The sequence below is a fragment of the Brachyistius frenatus genome, unplaced genomic scaffold (assembly GCF_029030835.1).
Source record: "Brachyistius frenatus isolate BFR_SWC_R1_liver_20210118 unplaced genomic scaffold, ASM2903083v1 Contig_124, whole genome shotgun sequence".
Lineage (NCBI taxonomy): Eukaryota > Metazoa > Chordata > Actinopteri > Embiotocidae > Brachyistius > Brachyistius frenatus.
Window position 1 is genome coordinate 1,013,506 of NW_027210723.1, and position 15,187 is coordinate 1,028,692.

The 15,187-nt window shown below is 42.2% G+C and overlaps 1 protein-coding gene across 9 annotated transcripts in view; it reads left to right on the forward strand.

Moving 5' to 3' along the window:
* Positions 1–15,187, forward strand: part of col19a1 (collagen type XIX alpha 1 chain) — a 101,514-nt gene that overhangs the window by 30,084 nt on the left and 56,243 nt on the right. For 7 of the 9 annotated variants that reach the window (XM_069713949.1, XM_069713953.1, XM_069713950.1 and 4 more), the window contains 2 exons: positions 1,580–1,609; positions 2,273–2,326. The exons of the other annotated variants lie outside the window; for them this stretch is intronic. In XM_069713949.1, the coding sequence (XP_069570050.1) occupies positions 1,580–1,609; positions 2,273–2,326 (84 nt within the window). The remainder of the gene's footprint in view (positions 1–1,579; positions 1,610–2,272; positions 2,327–15,187) is intronic. 9 annotated transcript variants of the gene reach the window in all.

Here is a 15,187-nt window from a genome sequence, read left to right on the forward strand (position 1 = left end):
AAACATGTGGCCCACTGAGATGGAAAGCGAGGCACTCAGGTGAGCAGTCTCTGTGTCACATTACCGTCGCCTGGGAATGGGTCAAACAAGGAGCAGATAGACAGGGCTCAGTGGGCATCCTCAGTCGGGCCAAAAAGGATCAGGATGAGCAGCCAGGCAGAGAAGAGTGGAGCGCCGAGCCTCGGGGTGGGGGGTGGAGGTTGACAGGTAGTCACTGACTGTATCCTACATGGGTGAGACATGCTCTTATTGGGTTGGTGGCTGTCCCTGCAGACTGCTTGCATTTACAGGCACCCGGAAGGAGCGACACCACGCTTTATGTATTTCGATCTTATAATTGGACAAGATGCACTTGCGTTTTTTTCTCTGGTCGTGTAAAATCCGGAAGACAGACAACATAACCCAGAAATGTACCCACTCCCCTGCACACGTTAATCGAAGTTACGTATGTCAGCAGACAGCAGATATATGAACTCGCAGAGGGTTGCGTAGTCGCCTATCAACACACATAGTGAATGTGTGGTGCGCAGATGCAAACGCACATAACTCTCAATGCATTGTGGCCTGGGAGTTGACGGCTGTTACAGATTAAAGGTATACTGCGGGTGGTTATCTAATTATGAGCACATCATGAGGGGATCAGCCTGCCAGTTTTAATCAGCACTGGAGTGATACAAAAACTGCATCCCACTGCTGCTGGCTTGCCCCTTTTATGTCACCAAAGTGCTTATGATACTCACAGAACACTATCACCATTCATTAGCTGCTCCCTAATACTAGTTTTACATTTATAAGGACCAGCAAAGTAACGATCATTCCCCAACAAGCAAACATTGCTTTTGCAAACTTTTCTCACATCATGCTCGTAAATTGGTTGGCGAGTTTGAGCAGAAAATGTTGGGGAGGAACTTGTTATACTAGTGGATTTGCATTGTATTGCTTCTTACCCAAGGTCAAGACTCGGTGCTCGCAATCCAACTGAAGACCATTGTACCATTGTACATTAATAATTGATTCATTAGCAAAACAACTACAGGGAGACTGAGAAATGTTTTATTTAAGGTGTCACAGGTCAGAGCTGTCTTCTCTCTTTTTATATATACAGCTGCAAAAAAATCTGAAGGTTGTCAGTCCCCTTGTTAGCTTTTCTTTCCTTTTGTGGCTTTGCATGAGGCGTCTGTCTTAACATGAACATCAATGTCCGTCTGTGCAGCTGTTTCCAAGAAAAGTCAACGGTCGTTGACTTTTGGATGTCAATTTAAAAAGGACCCCAATTATTTGGCTTGTACTTGAAAGCTGAGATGCTGTATGTGGCCTTGTGTTCATTCTGTGGCCCCGGTGGTGAGACGACTCTGTCTGCCCTTTCCTGACCGTGGACAGCAGGGTGTCTGAAGAGATGTAATCATCATTCCCTAACTTCTCTTGAGGTCATCGTGGACAAGGCTAATTACCTCATGACAAAATGGGTCACTTGCCTATAGCTAGTAAACATGTATTGTTATACTTTATACTGTATGAATCACGTGTCTTGAGTTTTTATACTGACTGAAATGCATTTTTTTATTTGTTTGAATCTTAGGCTGACAATGATTGCCTCAAAGGAGATCAGGTACTTTAAATTACTATAGTTCTCTTTGACACATTATGTATTTTTTAGTTTGATTTTCTTCTAAACTTTAAACTTAATCTGCCACTTTAAGGGCCCTCCAGGTGATAAAGGAGACAAGTTAACATATTAATCACCAGATTCAAGTGTAGACTCTCTTATTCATTAGTTTTTTTCTTGTTTAAAGTGCACCTAACATGTTCTCTCTCTCACTTAAGCACAACTATTTGGTTCAACAATCAATTATTGAAGCACCATAAGCATATCCTTGCACAAGAACTGCAAAACAAAATCACGACTCAGCATATACCTTGATTAACTCGCTAATAGTTTCTTATCAAGATACTTTGTAGAATAATGGAATGAAGCTCTGATCAACTGAGGCTGCAAATTGCCTATTAACAGGATAGTGGATAAGTCACCTAGAAGCTGCTCATGAGTAAGAATGGAAACTGCAGCTGTACATGCTCCCCTCTATCTGTTCATACAGAGCTAATGCTTTGTTTCCTATCACTGCAAATAAGCCCACTTGTTACCCACTGGTCTGCTGAGAACATGTGGCACAAACATCTGTCTGCAACAGTTATTGTCAGAAGCAAGTCACAATATCTTCCTGCGATGCTAAACGTATTACCCAGTTCACTGTAATACATGTCCTTTCCCCAGGGATTAGCTGGAGTGCCAGGTCAGCCAGGGGAACCAGGCAAAGAGGGCAAAAGGGTGAGTAAACAGAAACAGTTCCACCAGTTGGCTAGTGGTTGTACGGACTGAGAGGACCTGGCCCGAGGAAAGGCCAAACAGCAGCTGAGGGGCTGTTGTTGTTTCAGATGAGGTGAAGATGATATGTGGCAAGGGGATTGCAATGGGCCTGCAAGAAAGAGGAGGGGGCGGTGTGGGCTCGTTGTATGACAATTAATGAATGGGCTCTGTGGTCAAGGGGTCACACACACAGTCCCAGTGTGACTGGCAGCACACATGGTCAGGTCCCACTGGGTGACTGCGGTGGACAGGATTCAATTTCTTAAAACGCCAGCTTGATTTAGGACAACGTCCATGACAGAATCAGATGAAGTATCGCGTCACTTTTATTTATATGTCACAGCTGATTGTAATAACTGCGGTTAGGAATACAAGCGTCAGGATTTGTTCTGTAATCTTTAAATGAAAAGTGTACATTGAGTGTGGTATTGTTAATTCAAGAGGGAATCTTTCCAAAGCTTTGTAACATATAAACTCAGTCTTTGTGGGAACACCTAAATAGGTTAGAGGATTTTTAGTTGATATATGGTGTTCTGACATTATTAAGAAGTAAACAATATTTTGGCAAGAATGCTATATTTTCCCTGACATCACAACTGAAAGGCAGTGTTTGGGGACAGTTGGAGAGAGTGTCCTTTTGTGTCCATCCTATAAGTCCTGGTGTGAATACCTTAGCCTGTGAGCGACAATAGGCTCTCAGGACTCAGTGTTTCTGTTTGTCTAACAAAGAATGCTCATAAAACAACAAGTTGTTTTTTTTGGCTCCACTGCAGCAAAATATAAAATATATAGCAGGTTGAGCTGTAGAGCATCCATAAGTAGGTCAGGCAATTGTTCTTTTCAGATGAATCAAAAGCCAAGATGATGCACAATACTTGAGACAGCTGGACACAACTATCTCAAGAATTCCAACCTTCTGTGAATACATTGAAACTGCAAGCTTCTTCCAATAGCATTAACGATTTATGACCTATCATCGGTGGTGTTGTTTCTCAATGGATAATTTTCCACAATGCAAGTAACGGAGTTTATTGTCAGGAAAAGTAGTCACGGTCAACAAAAGTGAGCTCAGAGGCTGGCGCAGATGTTATTGTCTTTTTTTTTTCATGCCTGTGTCACTCTACCTCATTAGCCATCATGTTATTTTATACCTGACCTGACTTAAGAAAGGACTGAGCATCAGAGGCTTCAATTATGGTGTGCACCTCTCTCCTGGAAACAGCTTTATGATAAATCTTTCAATCATAATTGGGTTTGAAGAAATAGAAAGGTGCTCTGTGTTTGATGTTGTGTGGCTTCTTGGTTTCATGGATTCCTATAATATTTTTTTGCACCAGTTATTTCTTTGAAGATTTCGTAGGTAAAACAGCCATAGGGCTTTTAAACCGGCAATTCCATACTTTCTACTGTTGTTGTTCCTGAAGACACAGTTCTGATCTATTAATACCCTGTCTTTGATGGCTGGCTGACTTCATGGTGACTGTTAATGTGCTAAGGTTTCTGCTTATTCTTAGCTCCCGCAGTCACATGGAGTCCAAGTTGTTGACCAACCTGTGTTTCTGCAGTTTGACAGCCTATTTTCAGAAGGTGGATGTGTATCATTATCAGCGACTAGCTAGTGGCCAGCTGATACAGCAAGAGACTCTCACCCAATTAGCAACTCTCATCCAGGCCTGCAAACTTATTGGTTTCACAAAGAGCCATAGCTGCTGTGCAAATGATGCAGAATATCTTGATGTAGACTGACCACTCCACAACCTTCATAGAATAGCTGGGAGTGGAAAGCTTTCACAAAGTCTTAGATTCAAGCCAGACCATCTCTCAAACTGTCTGCTTCAATTTATTGTTGAGGAAAATACGACCACTCTAAGCTATCCAGATTTACTTCAAGGAGATGTGGAGGACATTGTAGTAGGGAGAAGAGGAATGATGCCATTTGCACTGATCCTTCTCTAAAGCTGAAAGCAACATATGCAAGAGAGGATATCAAGGGCAGTCTCCCAACCCCTTCAGTTACCCACTGCCTAACATTCACAGAATCTTGATTTTGTCTTATTACCTTGATTCATAATTGGTTAAGTTTGTCAGGTTGGAGGTAAGGGCCAGTCCAGCCATGACTAGGAATTTATAGGAATGTATTGCCCCTACATTACACATTGCTATTAATGAAAATGTGAATGGCTTGGTTTAATCTATTATGCATGGCATTGACACAGAATGGCAGGTGAAGTGTTGGACTTCAGTGGCACATTACAGCAGATCAAAAACGAACATGGGGACCACCGGTAAAAAGCATCTGTCCCCCTTACTGACTTTGGCGTGCTAAAATATTCATCACACGTGGTAACGATGTGCTAAGCTCTGTGCTGTCATTGTAGGCCGCCTCTGTCCTACACAGGTTGAGGAGGTGGGAGACGTGCACACCGAAGGGAACAACCTTGGATTTTCTGAATTTTCTGTGCAGTCACAGTGTAGTTCAGTGTAGTCATTTGTAAGCCAAATGACTACACTGGAAATTCTGAAAGAGTTGGGCCTTTTCATCCAGCATGCAAGACAGACAACTGCCTGCCTGACACCCATCGTCCAAGACAGTATGAGGGACTGTATAATAATGTCTCATACAAAAGTGAGGGGGAATTGGTGCTAGAAAGCATTACAAAAGTACCAAATTACATAATTTTATATCCTCAAAATAGGACTGAAAGCCTACACTTGGTCAGTGCACACTGCTTCCTCAACGCCAAAATTCACAGGAATGCCACGGCAAGCTTGGCTTATTCATGTTGTGCCAAGTCCTCCCAGCATACCCTGCATCGGTAGTGAGTGGGTTCAGTGCAGACATGGGTTCATCCCTGGGCAAGGCAGTAGGTTCCTGTGGATTAATAAATAATCACTTTAAGAAATCCCCCACTACAAGGTGGGTCTTGGAGTTTTAATCCATGCCTAACACCACATTAAGCCTTATTAGCTGTATAACTGTACCTGTATAGAAAAAGAAGTCCATGCTAAAGTCACTGAAAAATGCCATAGTGATTATTTTCTTCTCTTTAAAAGGGATGCTGTCATTCATAATGGCATAACAGCACAGGCATTTGTTCTAATTAAAGGTTTTGGGACATTGCGTAAGCATAACAAAATTTATTTTCTTAATACATTGATTTTCCCTTGATAAAAAATGCACTATTTTCTTTTATGCATTTTGCAGCATGTAAATAAACTGAATGCAACCCATTTGAAATCTTCTTTAATTAGCTGAGGACTTCTAGCGTGTCAACGTTGCCTTGTCTTCTGCTTTGGAATATGCACACGTCTGACAGATGTGCTGCACAGTGTTTGTTCTTATTAGATATAGCTGTGCTAGTGCAGAGATGATGAAACTCCAGCAAGCCCGAGAGGAAGCAGAACATTGCAACTGCTCTGTCTACAGATGTGTTCTCTTCAAATGAATTATGCACTGAAGACCCTCTTACTGATTTATTCATTCATTTATATATTCAAATCTAGTGTGTTGATTATTTATGTAGTTGTTTTATTTCGAGAGTGAACTAGTTGGCGCAGTTTGTAAATATATGAAGTGGCCACTGCGAAGTCGCAGCTCAGTAATAAACATGCAGGTGTCTTTTACTCTACATGAGGTGAGGAGATTTGTGAATGTACCATCAGGTGCAGGGTGACATTCTCAAATGACTGCTTTCTGATTGTCTCCAGAATCTCTCTTTTGTAAAAAATGTGTGAAATGTGGCTGGATGACACCGTGCCACGTGAGATACCTGCCTCATGTCAATGAGAAAAGAGAGGACAAAAGTCCCAATAAAGGTGAAAAGGCCTGGATGCCATTGCTGTCCAGGCAACACAAGATGATCCAGGGGAGGGAAAAGCCATTAGAAAAAATAAACTTTTAGTCTGTAAGGATAATTTCTCAGTAAATAGTATGATGTGCCACATCAATAATACTAATAAAAGAATGCAGCTAGATTATTGATGGCTAGTGTAGAAACATTAAAGATTAGAGCTGTAAGATATGTCAGGACTTTGATTTTACTAACGGGGTATTCATATGTTGAATCAAGTCCTCTCTTCTGTCTTTATACATTAGAAACACTGTGGTCACTAATTAGTGTCCATCAGATCATTCATTACTTATTTCCAAGTCACCGTGTTTTTGCATCTTTTCTTATCTTATATAAATGATGCTTATTTCAGTGTAAAGATCATGTTTATGTTGTTGTTATTCACAGAGATATGTTGACAGTTTATATAACAGATGCAAAATGCACTCTAAAAGTGGATATAAGGCTTTTGTATCCTGTGGCAGCAGACAAGCAGCAGCATTGAGCCTTATAGTGCTGTACCTGTTATTTCACCACAAGTGCATGTGAGCGGAGTCATGAGACTAGTTGGACATGTGATCCTAATACTGGAAGTCAAACGAAACTCGAGAACACCTTCGGTGTAAACATGATGTTCACGAATTGGCGGTTGAAAGACAGTTAAGAGACTCTCCTCCAGTTGTACAGGAGAGATGAATATTTATAAAACAATACAAACTGCTGTCACGTCACATTCGTCAGCTGTCATCACCTCAGATCAAGTGATGATGTCGTCACACATCAGTGCATGTCAGTAATTGGAGTCCAGAAAGAGTTTCAGTTCTTTGCTTGTGTCAAAAATTTTTTTAAACAATGTACATCAGCAGCAGCTGCCTGGGCTCTTTAAAGTGGCATGGATATGATCTGTCAAAACAGTAGAAGCGATCATCTGTCTTGTGTCTGCTTGGCAACTGGACTGTTCCACATTTCCACAGAGGAGGGATGTAATTGCTGTCTTTTGGAAGTGATAGCAGTGTTTACATTTTCCATTCATGTCCTGTGCTGAATGACTGAGACAGCTGTCTATAAGTCCTGACTGAAGGCACAGGCATATTATTCCCATATTTTCCTCCTTCACCCTTGCGCCGACACTCCTCTCAAAGGTTGTCCTGTCCATTGGATGCAAATTACAGGTCAAACGTTTTCTCCCGGACAAGAGGACCACTGTGTAATCTTCTACTCATGTCATTTTCTCTCCGACCAAACTGCTGGTCATTTTCTCTCAGCACGGCCGCCATCCTGCTGGTACTCTCTTTTGACTGGCTTTTTTTGCGGGTGCACTGAGGTCAAACCATTAGTGTTAGATTAGATACAATAACATTCATCTACTTTAAAACCAAATCTGTATCCTCATCGCACAGTTGACAGGTTTTGTCATTTAACCTAATTTGAAAAAAGTATGCCATTCTCTGAAAACCAAATGCAGGCTGCAACTAGAATTTAGATGCCTCTCCTCTACAGAACAGAGCAAATGCTGTTTTGAGATAATTGAGCCAGTATATATATATTTATAATATATTCCTATTATATGTAATGGACTTGGCTAATGTTCATTTCGATCAGTCTCCGTGTCTGAGATCAAAGTGGGCAGTGACAGTGATAGGGAAGGAGTAATGGCTCAGTTTGTGGTGACTAAAACATTTGGCAGCGGTTTCCTTCTCCATAGGTGGAGGCAGACATGAACAGCAACTGTAACAGACTGTTGACCTCTACCAGAGCACCTGCAGCGCGAGATTATTAAGTAACGAGTCCCTGGTGAGAATACCAGCCTTCCTGCCAGAAGTTCTCCACGGGAGGCTTCAGCTGATTTGTGTGATACAGTAAATGCATGAAATTACAGCAACTATTTGATTGGATCTGTGTTTTTGTTGTTGTTGTTGTTGGTGGTGGTATTGGTGGTGGTGGTGGTGGTGGTATCCAGTTCAGTATACGTAAAATTATGTGGTAAATTGGATTTGTCCAACAAGGCCTTCTTATCAGAAGAAGTTATATTTCTTTAGGAGATTCATAATTAGAATTTTGAATGTGGCGTTTTGTTGTGCATTTGTCTTCAGTCAGATTTGATACCATATGCGACTGATCTTTTTCATATTTATATCTTAATTTATATATTGATATGTTTTATAGTCAAACCTTGACTAAATCCAAAGAAATTATAAACCATTACTAAACGTAAGATCTTGCAAGAATGTATCATTTTGGCACGTTTAACAGCATTTTGGCTTGTCTTCAGTCATTTTACTGAGATACCTGTTTAAGAATAATTACACATGTCCCATATGTACAGATTCACATTTTCATCCTTTAAATTTAGTGTATCTCTGTTCCTATTAACTATGAAGCTGCATTGCTATGTTTAACCATTGAGACACAGCTGGTGATCATATTGATGGTGTGTGTCTTTAAAGCGGTGTTTAAACACAGTAGCGTGATGTACATATGTAGTTACAGTTTTGGCCTGACCCGTCGAAGCTCAATGACAGAGTAACACAGAGCGAAGAATTTACAGGTCAGTGGGGCTCACAGCTGAGATTTTATGGCAAGATTTACACCCTGTGTGATTTTTACAAGCAGGGGGAGGATTCGTTAACCCTTTGTTGAACAAAATGGAGGCGGTTCTTCTTCTCTCTCGTCTATCTAAATGTCATGTTGAGGAAATTCAGAGTGCCGCGCTTTGGACACCTGTATTACACCAGGAGGAAACATGTTTGCCCAGCGCACAAGGCAATTAATCTTGTCAATGTCAAGTGCATTGGGAGGGAGGATGAAACAAAGATTTGACCTGATTGGCTATGAAAAGGTCTCACATTTGGGCCCTGTTGGGATAGAGGAGTGGTACAGGGGGAAGCGTTTGGCACATGCAAGGACAGATGCACAGAGCTTTGATTTATCTTTCTGACTCTCGTCTTTCCCAGCGAGCCCCAGTTTGGTCACATCCATGGCTGTCCAGAATAAACACACATTAATTGGCCAATTAATTACAGGGATGAATACAGGGGGCAAGACTTTGAGAGAGGCACTTTGATATCGCCTTGTTCACTGGCTTTTATAGTCACTGCGTATGCGTGTTTGTGTGTGTCTCTAAGTCAATGTGTGTGTACGTATAGGTGTGGAAAGCTGATGTTCAACAAGGGGTAATGTAGGTCAACACATCCTCTGAGCATTAGATGGGCTCGCTATAGTTGGCCAGAGCACGGCCCTCATTCACACATCTACAACCTTACGACTTGTTCTGGAGACAGAGCCATTCGTACGACTCAGCAGGGACACTGCAGGCAATATATGCATCCCTGTCACCCTGGTGTTTAAATTCATCAGGGCCTTGCACCCCCATGGCCTGTGCCTAATACTTCCCCAACATTTTTTAAATGTTGCTTCAGTGTCTGCCAGGTCCTAGCAGTGCTATTTGGGTGTCATGTATCAAATAGGGTCAGCTGAGCTGAATTCACTTGACTCATTGAGGTATGTCAGTAGACAGGAGGTGACTGGCCCCTGTGACTGCAGAGTCCTCACACCGCCTTTAGTCATCCAAACAATGGGACTTCTCTGGCTCCAAAGAGTCTGGTAATACACGAAGACGCTCTGCTGACATTTAGGCCATTCTAAGGAGGAGACATAGCTGGAGAAAGGCTGAGAATGTAAATACCTTTAAAAGGGTATTTTTTTTGATGCTTGGATTGAAGCGTGCCCCGTGTAAGCTCTGTCTGTGTCAGCCGTTTCGGCCAAGTCGGCCAAGGGGAGGGAGGAGGACACGGGGAGCTGAGAGTGCAGGGGGGGAGGAGGAGGAGATGTAGCCCTGAACACCGCAGAACACAGAGGCGTGGTAGTGGGAGGCTGCATCACTTACTGCACCCTGTTACAGCTTGCCATCCATATTCTGATTCTCCACACTCTCATCCAGCCTGCAACCAATTTAGATACATTCATCTGTGTCCACTTTAATGGCATGCCAGGGAGCAGCGCATTGACAGTAGCCTGATATTATACAGATGGAAGTGTGAGGGACCTTAGTGTAATCTGTTATGCGTGGTGAGTGATATGAAGCCTAAGACTCGCCGAGGGCTACAGTGCCCGGAGAGAGAGCCCTGTGGATCTTTGCACAGTGTATTCTCTCTGACCTCAAATATTTGGTTTGTAAAATGAACTAGGGTTTATTCAAAGTAGGTTTTCAGCCTCTCCTATTCAGTTGTTGGATAATGCATTAATGAAACACTCAGTATCTGTAAACATAGGACGAGAGAAATCTGCTCGGGATGAATAATATGGCCAAAAGTGCAGATGAGACCGTGAAATCGTGGAAGAGCCAAGACTAATAACAGCAAACATCAGGAGATGAGAACATTCAAGAGGCAACACTGGCCTAGTGAGGAGCCAATGCAATATAGGCATGCAGCTTGCATGGAAACACCGCACAGACATTCAGCTGATCAGTGGGAGTTGAGCTCTTGCTTAAATATAGATTTATTATCCCTTCTTCGCCACATAGAGATGTAAATTCAGATAATATCATCTGCCCTCGTCCATCTCCTTAGGAGCTGTTAAAGTCAATGAGCTCTTAAAACTCATCGCTGAAAATGTGGTACAATGTTGTGAAGAGCTGTTCTGAGGCTCCCGCGGGACTTCCATGGCTTAGTTTCCATAGACATCCACTGTCTGCATTTCCTGTGTTTGCCTTTGGCTCTAGTGTTTGTACACAGTGTGTTGTTGAGGAGCTGGATGTTTGCTGAAATAGCTCTATCATGGTTATTTTACTCAGTGATAAGCTGCGTTTCATGACTGGGTACCCTTGTAATGCCACCTGTGTCCCTTTGTATTGTGTGGCAGCTGAAAAAAAGTGTGATGTGGTATGGGAATTATTGTCTCTCTCTCTCTCTCTCTCACACATGCAGCGTCTTGCTCTCGTCTATTTCCTTCTTCTCTCATCGTTGTAAGCCCTCCACTGAAAAATCTCCTTTACGGTATTCAGTCCCTAATTGCCAGACTGCCTAATTAGGGATGTTACCCAACACGCATCATACATTCATGCATTGAGGACATCCATCTTCTCTCAGAGAACTTACAGTTTCCTCATTGGCTCTGTCCCCTGCCATGTGCAAAATTTGTGATGAAGCTAGTTTGCCATCTAGTGGCACTTGTGTAAATGACCATGTCGTCACATGGGGTCTATGATTGAGTCTCTGTGTGGAAAGCCTTCATAGAAAGCTTTAGCCAAGAGACTATAGGTGCAATCTTGGCCAGCTGAGCTGTGTCTTAAGTCGCCTGCAGTGTCAGCCATCTCTTTATACGTCCCTGAATATTTAGATGGCTGGGAGTTAAAGAGAGCATTGTGTGCCAGTCAGAATGGTGAAAAATGCTAAGCTGCATTTGAGCCCCTGCCAGGCAGCTGTCGGCTTTGCCGTTCTCTTCCTGCCCCGGCCGCTCCTCTTAACCCTCAGTAAACAACTGGAACAAATCCTATTTTATTGAGGCTTTTACCAAGTGCTAGGGATCTGTGCAAGCTCCAGTGCCCAGGCATTTTTGGGGCTTGTGCAGTGTCCTAAGATGGCATCCAGCGAGGGCAGTCAAAAGTAGGGAATTTGCACTGCCTGTCTCTAATTGGATCTTTAATATGAAGCAGGTAAGGCTTCGGCTTCTCCGCGGCGTCTTTTGTGACATTTCAAGCAAGCTGCATAATCGATATTTACCTCCGAAGCGTTGATGGCTGATTTGACACAGTAGAAACGTGTTTGGTGAAGATTCTGACAACTGCAGTTTATTGAGCTGTGTGGTTGGTGCAAAAATCACAGAATATTTGTCCCTTTCTCCAGCTGGTACTTAGAATTGAAAGTAACCCCCAGCAGCAGCAGCAGCAGCAGTAACCCACACACTTGCATCACTCATGCAAGTGTGTGGGTACTAGCAATGCAAGTGAAGTTTAGAATGTGCCTATTTGATAATTCTTCTGTTATGAATTAGAGAATCACACTGAACAAGCACACTATGTATTTTTACATCTTTTTCACTGTTTTTGGATAGATATATTTCTCTTTTAAGAGAAGGTGACTTTTGAGTGTGTCAATCCCACCATGCTACATTTGATAAAACAAACAGTTGAGCAAGATTTAAGGTTTGAGGTTGCAGCAGAAATGTTGGTATTTTTGAGAGCTTTGTGCATATTTGATGTTGTTTTTCTTAGTCCTGCTGATTCTTATGGCTCATTGTGTAAATTGTTAACTGAAAAATGGGAAAATATTTACAAGGGCTAGGGCTGACATTTCAGAATTAATTACAGAATAAATTAGCTTCTGCTGGTTGTGTAAGTAAATGTCTGTATCTTGTCTGAATCTAGTAAGTGTCCCTATGAGGAGCTAAAGGTTTAACTGATGGACTGAGGGGATCACATGCATCATCTAATGTACAGCATGTGTTTGTCCTTTTTGTTCCATCTTTTACAGGCCAGGAGCAGACGAGCATTTTCACTGCACGGGGAATAAATATTTTTGACAGGCTGTGTTGTGGCAAACTTCCTCTTACTTGTTTTTGAGTGTGGATGAAGCATGTGAACATTTGTCTGTCTGTGTTTGTGCTGTTTTTTGGGGGGTGTAAGCACATAAGTTAACATCAGTGGGTGTCAGTGTGTATTCAGGAGGGTCAGTTGTTACACTGGTAACAGCTGATAGCTGGTTTCTTTTGGCCCTTCACTTTGCCACCAGCGACTCCAAAGCTTTCTTTAGATCATAATAGAAAACTACAGCACACACCACCTTCTCTTTGTTCTGTGGATTGTTAATTCAGTCGAGGGATATTATACCACTTCATCATTTTCACTGTTCTTCACAGATTTGTTTACCAAGCAAATACAGCTGCTGCTCATGAGCTAAACATTCAGGTCATGTTAAACCCAGAGCAGCACTGAGACAAAAGGCTCAGGTGGCCTGAGTACATGTCCCCAGAGGGAGACATGGGACTCAGCTCAGGCAGAAAGAGTGGGAGTGGCATGCAAGTTTTTCAGTCAAGAAAAGGTCATCTCTCCCATGAGCTACATAACATTGTTGCTCAAGTGGGCTCAAAAATGTCAGATAGTTTCCCCTTCGGGACATTAAAGCTCCATGTTACAAGCAGATGAATGAAAAGCAGCGGAAAGCCTTCTGGTTATTAGTTGGTCAGACGCCACATACAGGTGTTCGGGCCTATAACCAGGCTACATTTGGTTAATGGCAAAACAGGTCTCAGAAATTTTAAGGCCATAACCTTAGTTAAAATGGTCATATTGTGGCTCCTACACATATATAACAGCTTAAATTTGGATGTCAAAATATAAAGTAGAGGATAAATGGAAACAGTAAAAAAGGATAGTCTCTTTTTGGAGGTCAAGTAGCCTTTATCTTTTTTACAATACAGATTGGTATAAGTAAGAGATCAGATTTTGTGTTTAAGCTACTAATAAGTATCATCAGTCCATCATTTTGTCCCTCTGTGCTGTGCGTCAGGTTTGAGTTAGCTCCTGTGGTGTTCGCTTCAGATGGCTCCTCCAGTTTATCTACTGACCACTGCTGATAAGGTCATTTGTCAGCTGGATTATATGTTTTTTGTTATGGTATATCTGCTTTATTGAAAAAAAAATGCGACACATCCTTCCTCCTCCATTTCTACGCCACTGTGCTGTCCCAGTATTGGTATAGCGAGATGTGGAACGTCTCAGAGAACATGTTGACATTTGGGATAAGGATTATGGAGTCATCATAAAGGAAAGTCTCTGCTGAGTGTCAATGTCGCTGTTGATTTTGCTCTCAGGTTGGGGCTTGTGTTGAAGGACTGAGCCGGGCCCCATGTCTGTGCTTTCCTTTTACACTTTACAACTCAGGGCAGAGTTGAAGCCAGTCAAGGCTTGGATCCATGTGGATTAAATGGGAAGTTGGAAAAGCGCCATCAGTCTATTGAGGCCTCCTGCTTTCAGCTCAAATGTTTGCCCACTCCAGCTTTAGCCCCGGCACCATTATTGAATTAGTACTTAATGCGGTGTGCTTTTCACACTTCTCTTACATGGTTTGCAGGTTTTTAAAGTGGAACCGATAAATAGTACATGTGAATATGTATTTGGTCTTTCCAGCCTGTCTTTCATTTACTCAAAAAGCTAGTTCATCTTGAGCTCCGACTGTCCCTCCCCTCCTCTCCTCCACAATCCCTTCATCTTTCTCAACCTCGTTCCCTCCCTCTCATCTCTCATTTCCTTCCTTGCCCTCCTCTGTTTCTCCCTCCCTCTAATCTACTGCAATGACCTGAAGGAGGGCTTCACACTGCAGCGCTCAAATAATAATCACGCACTAGGATGTTGTCAAATTTATAGGACACTGAGCGTTGCATAGCAACAGAGATTGCCAGGGTGATCTAACAGGCGCTGGAAGTTGTGTGAAGGAGATACGGGGCGAGTGGCAGGGGACGCGAGAAGGAAGGAGAGATGAAAAGAAAAGCAGGAGACAGGATGGAGGGATGAGAGGAGAGTAATGGACTTATAGTATAAACAAAGGGAGAGATGAATGAGTGATGGAGAAACACAAAGGAAAATTGGAAAGTTATGGTTGTTTTGGCTGAAAGAACAGATTCATAGACACTGCTGCCTGGTGTCTTGTGTGGATGCCACTCTGTTAGTTATCATGTTGACATATTTTACTTTGGCATTGTGACACACTCAAGTGGTGTTCAGTTTAAAAGTGAAAACACTTGTTTTAATTTTTTGCCACACATTTCTAATGTCTTTTCACATTCTTTGTTTGTTTGTTTGTTTGTTTGTTTGTTTGTTTGTTTGTTTGTTTCTTTCTTTCTTTCTTTCTTTCTTTCTTTCTTTCTTTCTTTCTTTCTTTCTTTCTTTCTTTCTTTCAATTGAAATCGAAGTCTCCAGTTTTTGTTTCCTGTTCATACTGGTTGCCTGGAGACTGCTTAAAACTTTGGATTGCAGTTCACCTTTGACATTTAT